Below are 23,720 nucleotides of genomic sequence, written 5' to 3'. Positions count from 1 at the left end.
AACTTTATTAATATTTTTTTTAAGAGACTAATTTATCTAAAATATAAATTTTCAGGGGTTTATATTTCATTTTACTCTAAAATTTTCATGATTGATTGTGTTACTTCACCATCTTTAGAATTCTCTCTCTCTAAAATTTTCATGATTTTTTTTTTCCAGTCAGCAATCTTGGGTATGCATTCCATCATGAGTCGTCCAATGATGGTTGGGGGTAATATCGTCCCAAGGCCAATGATGTACATTGCTCTAACATATGATCATAGAATAATTGATGGAAGAGAAGCCGTTTATTTTCTACGTCACATCAAGGATATTGTGGAGGATCCTCGTAGATTGCTACTTGACTTATGAATTGTTAATAATGAACTCTTTTCTAGGTATATAAAATGATTGATACCTAAGCTGAGAAAGTGCATAACAAGTTTAAGTGCACATCATTTTCATTGGAGTAAATAGAAACATTTAGAATTCATTTGTCAGATAGAACTTAGGGTCTTGTGATTTTTGTAATAAATTGCGTCTGCCCATGATTTATAATTAGATGAACAATTTATTTTAAGTGTCCATTTGATGTTAAATAAAATCATCATTGTTGTTTGAGGGAAGGTTTTGGTTAGGTACAAGCAATTAAAAATGTTTAAATTTCAAGAGAGTAACCAGTTCAAGAGTTTCTCCTTTCAAGTTCTTCCTATCATAGACACATATTATTAAATATATAGTAAGTCAAATTTCAATCCCTAAGTTCAACCCTACTCTTTATCTAGTGGTTATTAAACAAAACATTAATCAAGGTTCAATTAACACACTTAGCAATCAATTACCATTCATCAATCAACAAATCCTATAATCATATAGACCTTCATAAATCATAATCATGAACAAAAACATAATCAGTTCACCCAAATTATAAATTTACATTAATCTACATAAACATATAAAATGACATAGAGAGAATTAAAGAAACAACCATATGTATAAACCTGAAAAACTTGAGTCTCAAGACAAGTCCTTGAACCCTTTATTTAAGCTAACTTCAAAAATCTAGTCTTCCATGTTGATCAACACTACAAACTTCATAAAATGAAAAACCCCAACCAGAAGCTATGAGCACTAGAAACTAGACAAGAATTGAAGAGAACAGCTAAAATAACAAGAAACCAATAAGAAAAATAGTTGCTAACAGAGAGAAAATTATACAGTATTGGTGAATTTTTCTTTAATTGCGGCATTGTATAAATATATATTTTGCATCAGTATAATTATTTTTTATAGCAAATACTTTAGTTTTTGCAAGAACTTACATGATTTGTGAATACACAAATCATTTTACATTTTAGAAAGAATTACATATATGATGTACAATTCAAAAATAGAAAGAGGCTGACTAACCACTTGTCATATTGTTATCTGTTGCTCTCCTTCAAGAATTTCGCGAAAATAGATGTGCATTCATGCCTAGCTTCAGAATCATTTCTTTTTAAGAAAACCACTCTTAGAAAGAAGCCTTGATAAAAATCCCCTACTGTGATCCGAGTCCTTTGCTTTGACATTGCTGAGGTTGCTTATGAGAGACCAATGTGTCTCAAAGTCAGGCTCATAACCACTGTCCTGCATAGCTTGCATGAGATAAGATGCCTTCCCAAGATTCTTTTCCTTGCGATAACTCTTAATTACAGCACCATACATTTCTCTGGTCGGAGTTTCGCCTCTTCGAATCATGGCTGATAGTAACTGTTCTGCCTGTTCTGTCCTCCCATCTTGGCAGAAGCTGTCAACAAGCATCTCCAATGTGTCGATTCTTGGTGCAAGACACCAATTCAACATCTCAGAGTAAAAATCCAAAGCATCATTCAGTTCATTTCGTGCACAAAATCCACGAATTATAGAATCATAACTGAGGGAAGATGGAATGTTACTTTTCTTCACCATTATGTTCAAAAGATGAACTGCCTTGTTCAATCTTCCATTTTGGCAAAAACACTTGATAAGGTAATCATAATTGATATTATCGGGAGTCAGAGATTCCGCTTCCATCCTGTCCAAAAACGTTTCGGCTTCTTGTATCTTCCCACAAGAAAGAAAGCTCTCTGTAATAGTTGTTTGAACGACAGAATCATGTGTCCAGCCTCTTAATCTCATGTCTTGACTCAATTCTAAGGCCTTCTGCAGTTCCCTGGCGTCACACAAGCTGCTTATTACCTTTCTCAAGCTGCGCTTGCTTGGTTTAAGTCCCTTCGAAATCATGGTAGTAAGATAATGCAGAGCACTAGACACATCTTTACAGTGCCAGAAACCATACACAAGAAAATCATAACTGACTTCATCGAGTATAATCTTCTTCTCTTCCATTTCGGTTAGAATTTTCTCAACAATGAAACTGTTTCCGGCAGACAGAAGATGGAAAACAAGAATGTTATATATGATAAGGTCATCAAGTGGACATTGAGCAAGAACGAGGTTCTTTAAGCTCAGAGCAAATTGTACTCTACCCTTCATGCACATCAATTGGACCAAGTGTTTGTAACTTGAGTGCGACAGCTCCAAATTCTTTCTTATTGCAGCACCAAGAAGCTCATCCACTTTCCTCAAATCCTTACCTTGGCAGTGACCCTGAATAAGGATGTTACAAAGTTTACCATCCGGAATTAGACCGTTGCACAACATATCCCGGAACAAGGTGTCAGCTTTCCTAATGTTTCCCATCTTACAAAATCCATGTATCAATGCACAATGAACATCATGAGAAAAGGAAGGCTGCTCTTTTACAATGATATCTTTTAATGCAATAGCTTTTTCATGTCTATCAGCTTTACACAATTGAGGGATTAACAAGACTGAAACATCCAAACAGGGATGCAAATTTCTATCTAGCATATCGTCCAACAGCGTAAAGGCTAGAGAAAATTTCCCCTCATTGCAAAGGCCTCTGATAAGTTTATTGTATCTAGCAGGATCCAACATGAAACAATGTGGTAGCTCTTCTAACACTAGAAGTGCAACATTTGAAAGACCTGTGGTAGAAAGCACTTCTAAAAATACATGACATATATCTAACCTTAGTGAAGGGTATGATAGCAGCATGACCTCAAGAAGTTGTAATGCTTTCCTAAGCATTTTCCGATGGCAAATAGAGACAAGAAGTTGTTTGAATTCTGCCAATCCTGGCGACCATTGATTTCTACAAGCATTGTTCCAGTAATAATTAAGCTCCTTCATATTTCCTTTCTTCCATAAAGTTAATAATATGGCAGTATATATCTCATTCTTGATGTGAATTTTGTTTTCAACCATTTCATCCAACAAAGCTTTTGCTTTGCATAGCAAGCCCTTCTTGATGTATGCCTGTACAAGCAAATTAAGAGTTTCCGAGTCAAGTTTATTTGCAGACCGTGGAATGCTGTCCAGAATATTGACCACTGATTTGATTTGTGACCGAGATGAACAAAGTTGTTTCACTAACATTGAAAAGTCTGGCAGCAACAGCTCTTGCCCCCAACGAAGCATTTCTTCAACCAAAACCAATGCCCTTTTCAAGTTATTATTGCTACACTCCTTCCTGACAGATGAACTAAATTTGGGTACCATGGATTCTTCAAGAATGTGAGCAATGTGGTTCTCATACTCATCAACATCTGTATCCAAGTAAAGTCCATTTCCAATATCATCATAGAACTCTGTATTTGAAAGTTTCCTGTCATTGTCTCGTTTCAACCTCACGTTCAAAGGGTTAAATCCCAAAACGGTAAATGCCCTGGAAAGTGGATTCTCCATTGACGAAAGTTCAATAAAACCACCACTATCCATCTCATGAATCAAACTTTTCACTAGATCAAACCGTCTAGACCTACAATACCCCGCTATAAGTACTCTAAAGGTGGAAATATCAGGCGGCGTCCCCCTATCCATCATCTCATCAAGAATGTGACGAGCATGCTCTAACAGGCCTACTTTAAACAACCCACTTATAAGAGCGTTATAAGTATATATGCGCGGCACCAAGCCTTCTGATAGCATAAGAGACAAATAATTCATAGAGTTTTTCATGTTCCCTTCGCGACAACTCCAACCAATTAATATCCCATATGTTACTTCATCAAGTTTAAAGCCTATGTTTTCAAGTTCTTGCATAAAAAATCCTGCCATTTTTACATTATAGCTGCTGCACAAAGAATTTATAACTCTATTGGCAGCCACTACACTCGGGACACGCTTTACTTCGACAAAGAAACTAAGCAAATCATTGAAGTCCTTCTTCTCACAGTATGCAAAAGCAACCTCATCGAAAACCAAGCTACTAACCTCAGGATTGAAAGGCAACACCTTCTTGACAAGGTTCCTTGCTTCCAGAGTCTTTCCATTGCCACAAAGTAGTATCACCAAATTCTCCAACGTTTTCGCCTCGGCACAATTCAATTTGCCACAGAAATCCAGCATATCAACTGAAACCCTGAATGCAAGCTCTGTTCTCTTCATTCTCACCAAAAGATCAACAAGAACATGGTAACACAACCGCAAAGGAATCATACCGCGACCCCTCATAAAATCATACACAAAAACAGACCTTTCTAATTCTTTCATGTCAACATACCCTTCAATCAGATAACTGAAAATCTCATGATTATCCAATGAAATTCCTTCACCCTCCAATTCAAATAACAAGCCATCAGCTTCTCTAAGCATCCCAACCTGCACAAGCAATGATGCCATGACCTCATAAGAGCACAAGAGATTCTTGAAACCCATGTTTCTCTCACCACACAATTTGAAAATCTGCCACAAAGACCTAACCTTTTCGACATGAACCCCCACTCTGGCACACTCAGATTGATAACCAACCAATAATTCAAGCACATTTTGAGGATCCAACTGAGGAAGCTTCCAGAACCTCCTGGTAATTTCAGGGATGACAGTGGACACATCCAAAAGAAGGTCCTTCAGAGAAGGTTTGGTATGATTATTTGAAAGGGAACACTTGGACAAAACGGAACCAGCGAGGCCGTGAAAATCAACCGTTGATAAGTGTAGTTGGGTGTTTTGGGTTGTTGAGGTGACGGAGGAGCGTGAAGGTGGTGGTGATGAAGAAAAGAAGTAAGAAAAGAAGTGGTTCAAGTGTGGGTGGCGGCGGTGTCGGAGAGTCGAGAGAGAGAGAGGAGCTTTCAAATTTGATGGCATTGACAGTGGTAGTGGCAGCGCCGTCAGAGGGGCGACCGATTTGGTGCTCCGTATTACTCTTGGAGCACCAAAGCTCCATTTGTCATTTTTGTGAAAGTAGTTTTTTTTTTTTCTGAACTTGATGGGCTCCTAAATCCTCTAGTGATTCGTCCACCATTCCATCATTACTTCTTCTACCATATGTGTACAACCTCTGAACAAAAACAAAAATTGCGTACAACCATTATTTGTGTACAATCATAAATGAAATAATAAATCACAATAATATTTCCAGTCCAAAAAAATCACAATAATATTTACGGTCCATTTAATGTAAATATAACTAAGATGCATTGTGAGACACCAAAAAAAAAACTAAGATCCACCATCCATTGTTTCCATCACTTTCTCACACAATGTCTATGCTTTCATCAACCCTCTTACAGGTTACAACGGGTTGGGAAACCTTGGGATTCTTTTTAAGAATCAAAATTCTTTTCGGTGCTTTAGTATAAAAATATTATTTGAAATTCAGTTCACAAAAGATTCAATTCCTTCCAAGATTCTCAAAGAAAATTGGATCAATTCTAATTATATTCTCATATTTATAATCTCAAAAATTGAAAAACGAAAAATGAGAATGAATTTTCTCATATTTTTATCATTTGTTTATGTGTATCCTCTTAATAGAGAGCTGAAATCTCTTTTTTATATAAAGAGAATTCTGATATGGATTCTTTGATTTGGAGTTTGTTATAAGGTAGTTATGATCTTTTAAATTTGAATTTGAAAGATTACTGTAATGAAAAAGCAGAACATGCGCAGAGTGAGTCCGGAATGGTCCGTAAAGGCCACGAGAATGTTTTGATTGATGTGGGTTAAGAATTTTGGGCCTTTCACCTAGGTCCAGAACAATGTCCTCAAACGTGGTGAGTCGTGCTGTTAAGAGAACGTCACGTTTTGAAAACTCATCATGTAGATAGTAGAGCTTCACTAAGTTTGATACCTTAAGGTCGTGTGATCGGTTGGATGCTTCTAAACCTTCTGATCATTGCCTGCTACTCACACTTCTCGAGATGACACATCAATTGACTTGAGTGGGGTTTTAATTCCCAAACAATGGAAAATGACCATTTTTTTCCCTGGTCAATTTATCCTCTCTCGCACTTTTTGGAAAAAAAGTATATAAACTTCGAAAATCTATCTTCTTTATTGCATATTTCTTCTTCCCTTTATGTTTTGCGATGGGTTCCTGCTGTTGCTTGCTGATGTCACTTTTGTGTTGTCATTCTCCTTCCTCGCCCATCATTGTTTCCTTGTATGCTTCCTTTTTTTCCCTTTATCATTCTACTCATATTGCGGTTGCTTTTTAGCTTTCGAAGATACTTCACTAATCCTAGTTTCTACTCCTAGAGCTATAGCTATGGATTCGAAAGCCTTTTTTCTTTTTAGTTGGTGAACTTAGTTGATAGATTAGATAAAAAAAATTGTTTCATTGTGTCCTTAGTGTAGAATAGAGTTTTGTTGGCATAGATGTTTAAGCTGATAGTAGTGGCGGTGTCCCTATTATAAGTATAGCAAGAAGAAGGCTGAAACCTATTGTCTCCCGAAAACCCGTGTTCCCCGACTTGGGCGTCCCAGATCAATATCATTGGTGCACGCCCGATGCGACGAGGACACCTTTACCTTTAAGCAATGGTGACCTTCAAAGGCTCTGTGATGATAGAGCTATCTGTGGCATGGTACGATGGAGGAGCAATATGAGATTTTCCTCCCAAGGGATCAGGAGTGAGTGTGCTACATTAATTTAAAGGCCCCACGAGTTCTCGACTCGATGTGAGTCTATAAGTCCATATTCATGATACGGGAGATTGGATTCCTTTTTTTTTTCTACAATTGTACAATCTCTCTTAAATTAGTGCCCCATGACTCCCTCAAAGATAAGCTTGTGTCATTGTAAGCCAAGGTAGCCTCAAAGTTTTCATGTACCATTCCAATCATCCTATCGTCAGTCTAATACTTTATAGTTAGGTATCTCGCGAAGACCACTGCATAAAAATCATTAATAGTATTTCTTCCTAAGATGATGTTATAGGTTATAGAGTCTTTTAAAACCACGAATTCGGCCGTGACTACTTTCATTTTACTATCGGTTCCAATGGAGATTGGTAGCCTAATGGCATCATCAAGCTTAATGAAAATGTCACCTAAATCAACGACTCCAGGTTGGTAACTCACGAGAGTTGTATCTTTTAACCCCCAAAGTGTCAAAAGCATCTCGAAAGAGGATATTTGAATCAGTTCTCATGTCTAACAAGATGCGTTTGATGAGCCTGATTCCTACTCTAGATGTTATGACCATCGAGAGATCTTCGTCCGGGTTGCCGTGTATGCAATCTTAAGGACTAAAGGTGATTTTAGGGGTATTCGAGCTTCTGAAGCTTTCACTAAAAGGACCTTTAAGTCCTTTTTCAATAAGTCCTTCCAATCACCATATTTACTACGATGGTGGGATCCAAGTCGGGTTCTTATTGTGTATATGGCTTTACACCTCTAGGATTATGCCCTTCATTATTGTCAGGCAATTTGTCTCGCTCAGTTCTCTTAGGCTCATGTATGAACTTTATGAATGAGTTTTCTTCTTTTATGGCCTGTTCCAGAGCATCTTTAAGATCAAAGCAATCTTGTGTTAGTCATAGTACAAGCTTTTGTTTACCTTCGTCCTAATCTTGTGTTGCCTAGGTTTCGGAAGGACGACTCTATCAGCGATTCGTTGATATACTACTGTGATTGGGGTCGTTAATGGTGTGTGGTTCGTGAACTTATCTGTTTGGGGTGGTCAAGGAGATTTGGGTGCTTGCTCCTTTTGTCTTTCCTTATGAGATGAAAAGTTGTCGTCTTGGCAAGGCGATTGGTTAGCGGCATGCTATTTATCGGCAGCTACTACCAGATTAACTTCTTTGTCATTAATGTATCCACTAGAGATATTCTCATATGGGATTGGTGGTCAAGTGTTTTCAAAGTCTTCATTAGTTTGTCCGTTTGTCAAACACAAACTTACTACCGAATCTATGAGACCGTCAATCTCGAGGAATTCGTCTTTGAATCTATTTAGGTACTTCCTGGTGAAATCACTACTTCAGTGCGTGACTCCTAAGAGGTTGATTGGGTGTTTAGCTTTGAAAATTTGGGTCATGAACTGCACTAAACACTTCTACGAGATGTCCGTGAATGTTGAAATTAATCCTTGGGTAAAGGAGGTGAACCCTTTTATCACTAGAGTGGTTGGGGACGCGCAACATCGAACTGCATCGGCAGCCCCTTCAAGATTTATTCTGGCTTCAAATCTCATTATATGCTCTTGAGGATCCTTTATGCCATTGTATCGCATGTCCATGGGCTTGTCAAAATTCTTTGACAAATAGACCCTTAGGATTCTAGCATCAATGGGAGTAGCTCCCGTGATAACTGGCTGGTTAGGTTGTCTACTTTTCTCTACTAGTAATCACTCTCTTGCTTCATTGTTCCAAGCTCGGGGACTTAGCTTAGCGACCTACCATTCTCATTGTGTTAGCGATCTTGGCGATCATTAGCATCGTTACACCTTATGCATCGGCCTGTATGTCGTGTTGGAGATTGAGAATGTAAACACTTTCGAGGTTCCAATCTTGTGTGAGCCTTTGTGAATTGGTTCTGGTTGGTAGCAATCTCGTGTCGCAACCCCCCTTTCTAAATTTTGTACTCGATGCCTAAGCTCATGGACAATACAAGCACTATTTTTTTCAGTTCCTCCAAAAGGCCTATAATTGGAAGACTGGAGCGTATTCCTACTTTGGTTTTCTTGCTAGCATGGGGTTATCTCAATGTGCACTATGCTCGATATACACCCACCATTAAGGTCCCTATGGTTTTGTTAGGGATGTGTTTTCCATTATCTTTGGACTGATCTTGAGAATGTTTGAGATCTAAATCCATCGCTCATCAAAGGCCACGGTTCTCACAAATAGCACTAATGTTTGTGTGTATCCTATTGATAGGGTTGATAGAGACCAACGACCAAGTGACAAGGATGGTTGAAGACAAGCCCCAATAAAAGAGGTGGTATCTGCAATGACACTCTGATACTCAAGTTAGAGAGAGTTCAACAAGGTAAAATGAGAACTAGGGTGTGTTTTCATATTTGGGAGAGCTTGAAACTCCTCTTTATGTAGGAAGAATTCTGATTGATACAGATTCCTTACTTTAGGGTTTGTTATAAAGTAATTAGGATCTTTTGAATTTGAAAGATCGTTGTGGTAAAAAAAAAAGAGCATGCACAGAATGAGTCTAGGTTGGGCCATAAGAATCACGAAAATGCTCTGGTTGTTGTGGATTAAGAATTTTTAGCTTTTAGATCAGGTTCAGAGTACTATTTAATATCTTCTCTCATATCTTTTTCTTGATCTCACTTAACAAGAGAGAAAAAAATTTAAAAAAAAAAATCTATTTCCAAAAAATTTCTTATTATACAACCTTCCTCGTCACAAATGAAAGCCACCACCTCTCAATGCCCCTCACCACCGTCTCATTAGCCAAGAATTTCGACACCACCATGAGATTGAAAACCATTCATGCGACCTTCCTTCTTACTGTCCTTAGATACATTATGAATCGCCAATATGAAGGGAAAAAAAAAAAACATAATTTGAGCTCATAACAATACAAGGCAACTTTCAGCCCCAACCCGAACTTCCTACTCTTTCTTGTTCTTTCGCATGACTATCAAATTATTCTTGATTCCACTCATCATGATCATTGTTATTGGAATCCCCTTCAAGCATAATAATGCCTAATTTTTCTTAATTCCTCTGCTTGTTGACCATGTGGTGATTCATCAATTCATTTCTAAAGATGAGAATTGTGCCTAGAATTCAGTTCAACTCAATTCTTCTAAGAAAATATTTTTTTTTCCTATTTCATTTATACTTTCCAAACACACTATTAAGTATTAAGACAAAGAATTATGCCCCCTTTTCTAAACATGTATGCACGCTTTCTAAATAGCATATATAGATCGCATATCTTCTCTTTTATAATCATATGATACATTTTTTAGGTACACAAAAATAATGTTCGCTAATTGAGTCCATAGTTTATTCATGTATTTGACTACCATCTACAAATTTCTTTTCATAATCAACTAAAATTTTCTCCTAAATTCCATTTGATTATGGAAAGAACTAATAGTGCATTTAGCTTGTGTTTTTTACTTTTTTTCAATGTTTTTTTTATTTTAAAATTTTATGAGGAAAAAAAGATAAAAATAAAAAATAAAATTTTATTGTTTTTTTTTTTATAAAATTCTAAAAATAATAAATATTAAAAATAGAAAATAGAAAATAAAGACGCAAATTAAAAGCACTTAAATTTTCTCCTTTTCCAGTAGTAGTGGCGGTTTTTGCTTTGGTGCATCCCCATAGCCACACATCCCAAATACACATAACACTCCATATGGACATCTATGTCCACATTTGCCACAATTAAGGATGCTCCAATTGATGTCTCTACACAAACCGAAACAACATTGCCGATTGAAGGCACACCTAATCCCACACGCCCCACAATTGTTCCTGTCAGAAACCACATTCACACAACGGTTTCCACAGCACGTGCTTCTTGGTGGAAACTCTCCATTGTTGTTGCATACCCATGGTCTCATGCGACACCCACCATAATAACTATGCCTTCTTTTCACAACTTTCTTTAGCCATGGTGATGATGAGACACTCGTGATGTCATTTTGGTTCAATGTGTTTGCCATTGAACTTCCTTCTATTTGGATCAAAGCTAGCCCCAAAATTAATGTCACTAATAATGTTGCTAAATTGTGTTTGTCCATCATGAACATCTAAGTTGCAAAATAGCATAATTATGAAAGGTATATATATAGATGAAAAGGAATATGATATGTCCATTAAGAGGCAGATATTCTCACGCGGAAAGAAATTAGAAACTTATGCTTCAATGATCCCAACTTGATTTACATCAATATAAGAATATTATAGCTTATATATTAATACTAACCTAATGGGGTTATTGGGGTGATCATATTTTTCTTACATGGTAGATATAACCCTTGTGGTTGGAAAATGCTTGTTGGCATTTTAATGAATGCATTATGATTAGGAGCCGCTTAGATAAAGACGCTTAAAACGTCTTTTTTTAAAGATATTTTTAAATAATTAAAATACAATACATATAATTTTTATAAAAAAAGAATATTAATTTAGATCGGTTTAAAGTTTGGTTTATCAATTTTTTGGCTAAATTAATTTGTCTAATCTAATTTTAATAAAAATAATATAATTTAATCGATTATATGTATTAAATTTTAATTAATAAAAAAATATCTTTAAAAAAAGACATTTTAAGTATCTTTATCGAAGTGAGCCTTATGAGTAATTAAGCTGGTATATGCTGATTAGTCTTCAAAGATGCAGTAGCGTTCTTTTTCAAATTTATAGCTTATTAATCTTTTTATTTTATGGCCTTTTTGCGTGATGCTTATCATCTTTATTCACTTCTTTCACGAGGAGTGGATAGTAATTCACATGAAAAGAGTTTAAGTGATCTCTAAAAAACCAAAATACTTTAAACGAAGAAAAGGAAAGAGTTATACATTACTAGTACAACCGACCATATCCTTTTGTTACAAGAAATATACCTTTTCCTCCTAGAAATAGCATAAAGTTTTTTTTTTTCTTTTTCATGTCCAAAACTAACTTTTCTCTTTTTAAAATTTTTCACAAATATTATATGACAAATATTTTTTTGAGTAAATGACACTTTTTTTTTATAAGATGTTTAATGACGCTTTCATTGCTTTTATTTATAAAATGTACACTATTCTCTCCTACAAAATTAAAATAATATACACCTTATGAAATATATAATTTTCCGATTGAAGAAGTATTATATATGTCAATATTTTCGCAAAGAAGAATACCATTTTTTTTTTTCAAATAGCTATATGCGAATTTCATATGATGAAATTTGAAAAGTTTAATCATTATTTTTTTAAATCATGTTAAACAAAACCATGTCATACTTTTTTTTCTTCATTTTGCTCAAAACTATATGATTTTGATGTGTGGGTTAGTTTTGAAATCGGTTGAAACGCACAAACAAAGACAGTTGATTCATGATTTAATTCTTTTTAAAATATGAAACAAGAATTTAAGTATTTGGACTTGTATGTAGCAAAATGTGTTAATGTGTTTGTTTACCAAGCTTTTTTTTTCAAAAAAATTGTTAGAACACATTTTGAGATACCTAATTTTCAAATAAACACCTACTATCGGAAAAGTGACCGATTTAATTAGTTGTTAAAACCTTGACCGCTAATATATAATCAATAAATGATTTTAGAGACCGATTTTCAAGTAAGAGCTACTAAACTAATGGCAAAAAAGATTTGTCGCTAAATCGGTCTTTAATAAATCGATTGCAAAATGGATATTGGTTGTTAAATTAATCAATAAATTATGACGGATGTTTCGGTTGCACAATCAATCGCTAATACATTGCCTATAATTTTGGTCTCCAGTAGCAACTAACTTGGTCGCTAAATTTTTTGGTTGTTAAATTGATCGTTAATACCTAATCGAAAAATGTGAATACCATTTTAACCTTATATTATATTATTTGATTTGTAATAAAAATAATAACAAAAATAATTAATCTTTAAACTTTTGAAAGATAAATATTAGCAAAAGTAAAATTAATCTTTTAAAATGCTAAAAAATAATTTATAAATTGTAATTGATCACAGGGCTATTTTAGTCATTTCATATAATATTTTAGTCTTGTCCATGTGTATCTAAACATAATACTAGACATTACATTAGTGTCTTGTCCATCGTATCCAAACACAATACACAAAAGATAATTTTTAGTGTCTCCGTCTTATTGTCTCTGTTTCAGTGTCATGTTTCTGTCATGTCTCTAAAAACAAACGCAGCCTAAATGTCAACCATGTTTAAGTGGTGGTTTATGAAATCCAAGCAGTTGTCGGAAACTTGGTTGCTGAAATGGAGATGGATGTAATGCATAAAATGGCACTCACGCCATGAATGGCTTCATATAAAAGCGTGTAATATCACGGGCTTGGCAAGTATAAATGTTCCAGAAGAAGTGATTAAGTGAAGAAAAACTCATTTTGTTGGGATAAAAATTTGAGCTGAATATGCAAGTTTGATATACTAACCAATCCAGCCCTTGTCACTTTAACAAAAGATCGTACAATTCCTAACTAAAACGGATAGACCATACTACATCAAAATAAAAAAAAAATTAATTATTCGATTAATCTTTATAATTTTATCAAATTTATAATTAAATCATTATATTTTTTTTAATTAGATTCCAATACTATTTTCTAACTATGTAATTTAATCTTTTTCATGTAAAAAATGTTAAAATTAACAAAATATTTCTCTAAAATACATATAATAAAAAATCTAATTAAGTTTCTAATTATGAATACCTTCAAATTGCTTAAAAAAAACATATTTAATTAACTCTTAACATTTTTTAGCCTAAAAAATAATTAATTACAAAATTAAAAATAATATAAGAATCCAACAAAAAAATAAAATATAAAAACCTAATTGTAAATTTGATAAAATTATAAAAACCAACAAAATAATTAAACCAAATATAAAATAACAATTAAAAAGGAAAGAGAGACCCCCGGGGAGAGAGAGAGAGAGAGAGAGGGAGGGGTTCAATCATAAAATCACCTTTATTATAATGGGAAACACCTTTTTAGTTTTTACACACTATCCACGTTTTCCACCTTCCTAATCACCTAAAGCAATCAGTTTCAGCCAAAAACAATACAGATACCAACCGTAATTTTGCACATAAGTTCACATAACAGAAAGGAAGTGGCAGGTCAACCACTTATTGCATAGTTACATCACATCATTACATAGAACAAGTATATAACCAAGCAAGGAAACACAGCATCAAACCAATACAAACCACATTATTTTTCAGGTCCTTTAAAAGCACAGGACATATTTCCAACCTTTATTAACCACCACCATAGATGGTACTGGTTTGAACTGATACATCATACTATGGAGTATTATACTGGAGAATCAATATAGATTTGTTCATCAAGAGCATTGCTACTGGAGAACAAGACACTCTTGTGAACCAGCCACCATTGCAGGGGAAGGACTCGAGCCAGCTTCCTCTACACATTGGCATTTGACCTCGAGCTCGCTGGATGTCATGGCTTGAAAAATGAGACAACTGACTTCTTGAAACCTCTCTTCAGAGAGCGAGACTTCAGCAAGAAGCCGCCAAGCATTGGCTTCAGATGCCTCTTCATAGTCCTTCCTCCTCTTCAACACCATGTGCCCACTGATTTCCCACACAGCAGGGTTGACTTGAGTGTCGAGAAGCTCGGCACTCACTTCTCCAAGAGCTTGTTTCTCAGCATAACACTGTTTCATCCATTTTGGATAAGTTGTCACAAATATTGTTCATGGAACTGACGAGTGCAATTTAAATTTTCAAACAACTTAAGATAAATTCCAAAGCCAATTTACCTGTGGTAAGAGGAAGACTTGTCTACCACAATCAGAAATAAGAATATTGTAAGGTATGTTATTGTGTTGAAGACAGATGCATGCATCTGACACAGTGTTTGCTAAATCTTTGAGCAAATGACCACCCTCAAACACAAGGCCTCGGATGGGGTAGTTCAACAATTTTGAAATCTTCACACCCCGATTTAGTTTGGCAATTTTCTTAGTAGGGGCCTTCTCAATGGGAAAAGGCACAGCCAGATAATAAGCCTGAACATGCCAATCACAAAATTGAAATAAGTTTTATTACTGAGGTAGCATTGTACAACAGAGCAATAAGCTAATAATCAACATGGCCAATAAGGATATGATCGCAAGCAATTCAGATTCGGAAACCAGTACCTGGAAATGAAGATGGTTAATAGTTGCAAATGCACCTAGGCTGTTGTAACCTAATCGAAAGTATGGATTTCCTGCTTCTACTGCCATGTGGAGTGCAAGCAGAAAGCTGGCATGATCAATCCTTTGGGGCAAACACTCAAAAATGCGAGGAATTAGCAGAACATGCCCGTATTCAATAGGACTGACCTGTTAAGACACATCAAGCATAATCCCATATAAGCACTTATTCTATGAACCCTTGAGGTAAAAAATTTCAACACAAAATTTAAGAAACTCACATTGATGGCAACAACACTAGGAGAGTTCTCAACATCAATTGGCGCATTGGGAAAGAATTGGACTTCGCCATCACTGCTTGCTTCGAATTGAAACAGGACCTCTTCCTGCCCAATTTTGGTGAAGTTGAATTTGCTCTCATCAAAGGGTTGGAGGACCTTATCAACTTGGAACTCAGTAGGACGCTTCTTGAGGTGGCGGCCTTCATTCAGCTGGGCAATAAAACCATACTCACCCGGAATCACCTGCACCAGAATTACCCCCAAAAAACCACACATGAAGCCTAGTGCAGAGCTAGTAGTTTATCAAGATAACTAGAGAACATCAAATAAAGAGGGCAAGAAATCAGACCTTAGTTTCGCAGGCAGTAACATCATAGCGAAAAAGCCCTCTCTGCATCCGATCTTCCCACTACAACACCAAAGCATAAAAACTTAAGCACATAACATGATAAACAATACATACAACAACAAACTGATGAAAATGTTAAACTTGTTGATCAAATCCGCCACCATAAAAAATTCATAATTACCTCCCCAAGAATGAGCGAGTCCAAAAAGGTGACAGGTTGCTCTTTGCATAGTGGCAAGTCCTTTCCACCAACCTTCTCAACCTCTTTAAAAGCATACAAAGGGAGCTTCGCCGCTGTAAAAAAAAATATCGCACAAAATACACCATCCAACACATCATGCAAATAAGTAAACCAGTAAAAAGACAGCAGAATTTAAACACAAAAATAAAAGACACACAAATAAGCCTTAAAATACATCTACAATATCATGCATGCAAGTAAAAATTTAAATTTTTTTTCTTTAAAAATAAAGAAGATACCTTGAATGCAACAGCTCTTGAGGCAATTCCGGCCACATCCTTCAGAAGGTGGAGCAGGCACCCCAACCTCCTCTTTCTGAAAATTCGAAACCAGGGTGGCAACTCTCTTAATGCTCAACATCTTTACCCTTTCTCTTACCCTAAACCCCAAATCACAACCCTAATCCCAATTACCGATCGAAAATAGGAGATCTTTATTATTTTTTCTTGCTTTGCGGAAAGGAAGAAGAGATTAATAATTGGAGAGCTAATACGACACTAAACAAAGAGGGAAGAGAGGATGTTGTGGTTGTTGTGGCCACCGCCGGCGAGGAAGAGGAGGTCAGAGGGGCTGCCGCCTTCAGAAGGCAAAGCGCCACGTCCGCCGTGCGGCGAAGGGTTGGAGGCAGTTAGGCAACCCTTGCGTCGTAGAGAGCGGACATGAGTTAAGGGGCGATATACTCTTTGAACAGCCGTGATGCCTGCAACGCCTCAAACCCTGGGTTTCAACCCTCCAATCCTTCTTCCTCACTAGAACAAAGAACAAGATGGAGAACAATATTCTTGGATGGGGATTCCGTTTGAACCCAGAGGTTGGGGATTTGGGAGATCTTAAGAGACGGAGACAAGTGTGGTTGGTAGTTGGAGACTACGGAGAGGGGGTTTTGTTTTCGTTTTTTGGGTTGGTTTGTTAATTTATTTTTTTATTTTTGGATGTGGTTGTGATCTACCATCAGATTTTATGATTTTATTTTGTTTTTAGGAATACTTTTGGTCACTCGTTTTTAAATAAACTGTTTTAATGATTAAAAAGCTCAATGCCAGGCTCATTTTTTTTTTTGGAGTTGAACCCATCTTGGCCCCTAAAATTTTCGAGGGCCTCAATTTTGATCTCAAAATTTATAGTTACCAAATTAACACCCCAAAATATAGAATTGTGCTTCACGTTTGCTCTTGTCACTAGTTCCGTTAACAGAATTCTGATGTGGCACGTTAAGTCGCCAGCGTATGTATTCATATGTCACCCACCTTACCAGAGTTGATTTGTGATGAGTGAATGATGTGACAAAATTTGAATCAACTCAAAGGTTCATTGTCATGTGACAATGCTCTCAATCCAGTTTTCAAAGGCCTCCCATGAGCTAGCCACCAGCACTCCTTCAAGTTGTCATATCCTAGAACCTTGTAATAATTTCTTATTGAGAACACGTCCAATGTATCTTTCTCTAGTCCAAATAACTGTTCAATTTGGTCTCCGACATATACAAGTTCTCCATCTTCTTTTGTCTCAAAACTTCCTCCATGGTGGATGACAATTGTTATATCATCATCCATCTACATTGTAAAATAACAAAAATTTCAACAATAATTTTAAAAAACAAAGCATACTGACTTAACTGACTTCAAACTCCAAAGAGGACAATAGGTCATAATTCATTTTAAAACAACAAATTTTTTAAACACAAGCAATAACACACACATAATAACATTTTTCCACAGACAGCAAAAGATAAAATCGACATTCTCTTCTTCAGCAAGGAAAAAAAAAATCCTAGCATCATTCACATGCAACAATTTCCAATGCCCTAAATATAACCAGCACCTTGTTTCGACAATAACAATGCAATACAAAAACCCAAACAAAAGCCAAAAACAGATTATTAAGAAATATGTGAAAATAAATAAAACTTCACTTCCTAACCTGATCTTCTTCGTTTCTTTCCACGCCCATGTTAGTTCGTCAGCAACCTCACCCATCAGTCCAATACACCACCAATGTTACTCTGATTCTCCTTTTTCACAGTCAAGTATGCGAGAAGAACAAAAATGTGGAGAAGAAGAATAGAAGACAAAGAGAAGGAAGAAGAAGGGTCAAGCTATGTCTGTGTCTTTATCTACATGTTGGCCCAACTTTTTTAACCCAATGAAGCCCTTAAACGATGTCACAATGAGTTAAAACTGAGAGGGAACATAAAACGACGTCGTTTTAGGCTTTCCTACGTGTCAATTTAACGTGCCACGTCAGATCTCCGTTAACGGAGATAGCTACGGGGACAAACGTGGGTCACGATTCAATATTTGAGGGTTTTAATTTGGTATCTATAAATTTCGGGGTCCAAATTGAGGCCCTCGAAAATTTCAGAGGCCAAAATGTGTATCAACTCTTTTTTTTTATATGGAACAAAGCTTGGTGTTGTTCAATATAATGGATGCATAGGCAAATTTTTCCCTGCTATGGTGTCAAACGTTACCTGCGTTTTACTTTTGGCCTGTTTTTTTTTTTTTTTTGCTCACCAAAGAGAGCAAACGTGGGCTGCATTTTGCTTTTTCAAAATTTTTTTTAATTTTTTTAACCCAAACGCGGCCTGCGTTTTGTGATGGGTTATTTTTTTTTTGTGATAACAAAACGTAGATTGCGTTTTGTACCGAGGGTCAGCATTTTTTTTCTTGTAAACGCAAAATGCAGGCTGCGTTTTTTTGTGTTGTCAGATCACTTTTTTGAAAAATTAAAAACGCAGGTTGCATTTGTTGAGAAAAAAATATTTTAACGAAGGAGCTTGCCTATAAATACGAGGCACTCCCCGCCCAAATGGCCTCACTCCCATTCTACTCATCATACTCTTCTTTCATATACATAAGTTGCAGTTCTTAGTTTTTTTGGTAGTTAGGTGTGTCAAAACAATCGGAGTAGGTGAGGTTGAAGTTATGAAAAATATTGTAAATTTGCGAGTATATTATAACGGTGAAGTTATACCAAACACACATGAAGGAGTGACTTTTGTTTGTGAATGTCCGTTGTCATTTGCTATTCTCTGTACCATGAGCTTTGTCGAGTTGCAAAATGGGCTTTGTAATAACATTCAAAGCCACATTTTGAAAAGGGTGAGCAACCTTTTATACAGAAGTCATGTGCAAGTATTTAGTGGGCTAATACAGTTTCAATTAATGCCCATCACTGACGATGCCAATATGCAGCAGATGTTCTGTATTTATCAACAAACCCGATTTCACATGCCGATGATAGAGTTGTACGTTGAGTTTGAACAGCAGTTAGGATCAGGCACGGTCGGCGAGGAGGTCAATGTTGATGAGCTTGGGGATATAGATTGGGAAGAAGATAACAATGACAGTGAAGAGGAGTTCGAAGCTAACTATGAAGTCGACGACGAAAACGATGACGGAGACTTGGCAGGCAATCCAGATGTGCAAAATGAAGCGAATGCGATTGCAAGGCAGCACCCGTTTGGTGTTCCGTCTTTTATGCGGACTCTAGATCTCGAAGCCATGCATGCCCCGGAATTTCCTGAGTATGCGAATACGGGTATGTTATGATTATTAACTCAAGTTTCCTACAGTGTTTATTTTATTTGCCTTGTCTGATTGATGGTGGTGCGCATGTCGTAGGTGAAGGCAACGCTGCGACGGAAGATGGCGAGTTTAGTGTTGGAATGGAATTTGGTTCGAGAGAGTCGGTGATATCTGCAATCAAAAGGTACACTGTCTCTAGAGGAGTTGATTACACTGTGTATGAGTCTGAGCCGCAGACATTTTATGCGAAATGCAAGGGGTATGGTGCAAGGTGCGATTGACTTATCCGGGCTAGCTTGATTCGAAAGAAAGCTTGTTGGAAGATCAGGAGATACAATGGCAAGCACACGTGCACCGTGGGAACGATATCACAAGATCATGCCAAGTTGGACTCGGACACAATTGCACATGCCATTAGGCCGTTGGTTGAATCAGACCCCTCGATAAAGGTAAAGTCTGTAATTACAGAAGTTCAATCCAGGTTCAACTACACTATCGGTTACTGCAAGGCTTGGTTGGCAAAGCAGAAAGCTGTTGCCAAGGTTTTCGGTGATTGGGAAGTTTCTTACCAGACTCTGCCAGTATGGTTGAAAGCAATGACGGTTAAAATACCAAGGTCTTGTGTTCAAATCAAAACGCTCCCCGTTTACCGTGAGACTGAGGAGGTTCAAGGTGTAAGAGTTCTGCACCGTATTTTTTGGAGCTTCTATCCATGTATTGTAGCATTTAGACACTGCAAGCCACTGGTGCAAGTTGATGGGACGCACCTGTACGGAAAATATAAAGGTGCACTTCTGGTAGCGGTTGCACAAGATGGGAATCAAAACATTGTGCCTATTGCATTTGCTATAGTCGAGGGCGAGACGGCAGACGCGTGGGAGTTTTTCCTAACGAATTTGTGGAGATATGTTGTTACCATTGATGGTGTGGGTATTATTTCTGACCACCATACCTCCATCGACGCTGCAATAGCTCACAGTAACGGTGCATGGTCACCACTAAGGGCGTGGCACATGTACTGCATCAGGCACATCGGCTCCAACCTCTTAAGGAGGTTCAAGACTCCATATTTGCATAAACTCGTGGTGAATACAGTTATTTCAACTCGCTATTATGGTTCTATTCATAGTAAATCTGTGGCATCTGCTTATGAATAAATGGTTTGTTCAACAGGCTATTCTAGGATCGAGCAGGAGTACAACAAAAACTACGAAAGGCTTAAAGAGCGAGATGAGGCATATACTCAATGGTGCGATGAGATCGGTGTTGAGAGATGGGTGTTGGCATTCGATGGTGGTCATCGTTGGGGACATATGACGACAAACTTGGTAGAGTACATAAATTCTGTCATGAAGGATGCACGCAACCTTCATATGACTGCCCTGGTCCGGTCAACTTTCTATCGGCTGAATGAGTTGTTCACTCGGAAGAGTACCGAGGCTCATGAGCATCTCCGCAACGGATTCACGTATTCAGAGTTCGCAACGAAGAGAGTTGAAGAAAGCTTCCGACGTGCAAGAAACGTTGTGGTCAACCGGTTCGACAGGCGCAACGAGATGTTTGAGGTTCGCAAAATGCAAGATGGTACCATTTACACTGTCAACCTTGCGCAACGACACTGCGACTGTGGCCATTTCCAGGTCAAACGACTTCCATGTCGCCACGTGCTTGCATGTTGTGCCAACCAGCGTCTCGATTGGCAAGTGTACGTGCACGATGTGTACAAGATGTCTGAAATTTGCAAGGTGTACAGAGACGAGTTTGTTCCAATGGGTGACCCATCTACATGGGATAGATACGAAGGAGCGAAGGTGATCGACAACTGGACATTGAGGTGCGCGACGAAAGGAAGACCGAAGTCCACCCGCTACTTGAATGAGATGGATTCGCGTGAGATGCGTGGTACTCACCGGTGCACTATATGTGGACGCGAGGGACATAGCCGCAGCCGATGTCCTCAGCGCGCAGGTCCAAGCTCCGCTAGAGGTCATTAGTGGTTAAGCTTTTCAATGTAACATCTGTTATGACCTACTTCACAATTATATGTTACTTTTTTTGTAACATCGTCATTTACTTTAACCTAGTTAACAATTTATGATAAATAATGTTTTTCCTGTTGCTGCTATGGTTCATCGGCGCCAACCTGTTCGCCTAGAACTCTATCTGATAGTCGGAGGTGAATCCCATACTGCTGTGTGTACCAATCGTAGTACACTAGGAGATGATGGAAGTCAATAATCTCCTCGCCTAGCTGCAATGTGTTATAGCGGTCAACTATCCATCTGTTAACCCATTGAATGTAAATCTGTCCCCAGTCATGGTTTTGTGCTCCTGTCAACCGCTTGCAGTGATCACGACCAAGGTTGAACGCGGGGCCTGGTGGTAGCTGCTGCATCCTGAACTGTCGTTTGACCCGGTCTGTTGGGTGTCATTCTATGCACTCGAATGACACTAGAGGCGACTGGGTGGAGCACAAAACCAAATGGGGAGCGAGGACATCTGGAATCCCCACTCCCATATATGGTTGCCATATAAATTGCACAATAGTTACCAAGAGACCGATTAGAAAAACTATTCTTCTGAATAAAAACTTTAGACATTAATGGTACAACTTTCGTCGTCAACTCCCATGTCGTCGAGTCCTCGCCTAAAATGCGCAGTAGACCGCCGTATATATCTCGTATGTCGGCGCCAATGACTCCACCTAACGAAAACAGAATAACAATATTAATAAACTAATTACAACACAAATAAATAAATAAAATTCGAATAAATCTATATATTTATTGTTAAATATTAAAAAAAATTACTTACAAATTGAAGATGATCCAAATACTCAATAATATGTTTTTCTGGTTTGGTATAGTCACGCACCATTTTTTGTTTCCTATACCGTGTCCTTCTTCTTCATCAAGCTCCTTCTCACAGTAAACTCTTGCTTCCTCACTCTCCCTCAACTATTTTTCACTTTGCTTCCTTCCATCTGCGTTTTCCGCTTATAAGCACTAAGCTGAGACACCCGTAGAGTACACGTGGCGCGCATGCAGCTAGGGAGCCTGCAAAACGCAACCTGCATTTGGCTCTGCTACGCTGACAAATGCATCCTGCGTTTGGCTCTGTTCCTGTCGGCATGCAGGGCACGTTTCGCTTGCTGGTTCTCCTCCCTCACCAATCGCAGCCTGCGTTTAGTTTTTTTATTCCAACGCCTGCAAAACGTTACCTGCGTTTTGCAGGTCTCTGATCAACATAGGTCCACAATTCGGGACAATACACCATGCATCCATATACACGTTGATCACCAATCTTTTCTTCATAACCAAATTACTTTCTATCAATGCGACGAATTAAGCAATAAAATAAAGCTCTATATTATTAGATTGTTTCAAATTAATTTTTATTATAAATTTATCTTTTTTTTTTAATAAATGGAAGCATGGTTTTAAGATTTTCACATATTATATATCGTGCAATGATTTATATAAAAAAAATGACAATTGGTTTATGACAATTTTGTAACAAAAAGTCTCTTTTATTTTATTTGTGTGAAAATTATAATAACTATTTTGTGATTATTTTTATAACTTTTTTAGTATTTTTTAATTATTCTTTCTAAGAATACTATTTTTAACTTAAAATATTTGACGCTCAATTTTTATGTTGGATTTGAATATTTTAAATTTGCAACAATGACGTTTGAATATACAATTACACGCATTAATATTGATATATAATTATAGCAGAAATTAATTTAGTAATAAAAAAAATTTTGTGTAATGTAAAAATATTGGTGTATGGAGTGTAATTTATAGATGTGGATTTGTAAGTGTGTAGGTATATCTAACGTAACCTGTGTTTTGTAAAAAACGAAAAAAAAAAGTTGCATGTGGTGGCTGCCAAACGTAAATTGCATTTTGTAGGAAGGACAACCCAAGGGTGAAATGTGTCTTCCTTGTTCCTGCATACAAATCAGAGCAGGCATTGACCGTGTTGGAACTCCCCAAACGTAGCTTGTGTTTTGCAGGTGGTCAGAAATAAACACAAGCTACGATTTTCAGGCTCACAGCACTAAGTTTCGTTGTATGTTGGACACGTGTGCTTGAAGAGCTCTTTATATCCACGGGTTCATTAACATTCACCTCCTCGCCAATCGCGTCCAACCTTATATGCTGTTCAAACTCAACGTACAGTTCTATC

The 23,720-nt window shown here is 37.2% G+C and overlaps 4 protein-coding genes across 4 annotated transcripts in view; 2 read left to right on the top strand and 2 right to left on the bottom strand.

Moving 5' to 3' along the window:
• The window catches only part of LOC107646218 (dihydrolipoyllysine-residue succinyltransferase component of 2-oxoglutarate dehydrogenase complex 2, mitochondrial-like), a 5,836-nt gene extending 5,165 nt beyond the window's left edge, over positions 1–671 (top strand). The window contains exon 7 of the mRNA XM_021107566.1: positions 160–671. Coding sequence (XP_020963225.1) covers positions 160–351 — 192 coding nt within the window. The 3' untranslated portion in view covers positions 352–671. The remainder of the gene's footprint in view (positions 1–159) is intronic.
• On the bottom strand, positions 891–5,264 carry LOC107624940 (pentatricopeptide repeat-containing protein At5g15280). The gene is made up of 2 exons (XM_016327432.2): positions 1,390–5,264; positions 891–1,071 (listed from the first exon to the last, which is right to left on the bottom strand). Exon 1 carries the CDS (start codon positions 5,170–5,172, stop codon positions 1,468–1,470), a length of 3,705 nt encoding a protein of 1,234 aa, XP_016182918.1. The 5' UTR covers positions 5,173–5,264; the 3' UTR covers positions 891–1,071; positions 1,390–1,467.
• LOC107624932 (GDP-L-galactose phosphorylase 1) lies at positions 13,915–16,934 on the bottom strand. Its single transcript, XM_016327420.2, has 7 exons — positions 16,239–16,934; positions 15,940–16,052; positions 15,759–15,818; positions 15,410–15,652; positions 15,132–15,317; positions 14,751–14,999; positions 13,915–14,645 (listed from the first exon to the last, which is right to left on the bottom strand). The coding sequence occupies exons 1-7, from the start codon at positions 16,357–16,359 to the stop codon at positions 14,325–14,327; spliced, it is 1,293 nt and encodes a 430-aa protein (XP_016182906.1). The 5' UTR covers positions 16,360–16,934; the 3' UTR covers positions 13,915–14,324.
• On the top strand, positions 19,164–19,847 carry LOC107646208. The gene is made up of 2 exons (XM_021108010.1): positions 19,164–19,539; positions 19,623–19,847. Exons 1-2 carry the CDS (start codon positions 19,164–19,166, stop codon positions 19,805–19,807), a joined length of 561 nt encoding a protein of 186 aa, XP_020963669.1. The 3' UTR covers positions 19,808–19,847.

This window comes from Arachis ipaensis, chromosome B01, assembly GCF_000816755.2.
Source record: "Arachis ipaensis cultivar K30076 chromosome B01, Araip1.1, whole genome shotgun sequence".
In the NCBI taxonomy this organism is placed as follows: domain Eukaryota; kingdom Viridiplantae; phylum Streptophyta; class Magnoliopsida; order Fabales; family Fabaceae; genus Arachis; species Arachis ipaensis.
Note: the sequence above shows the minus strand (reverse complement) of the source record. Positions and strands in the feature narration are given on the sequence as shown.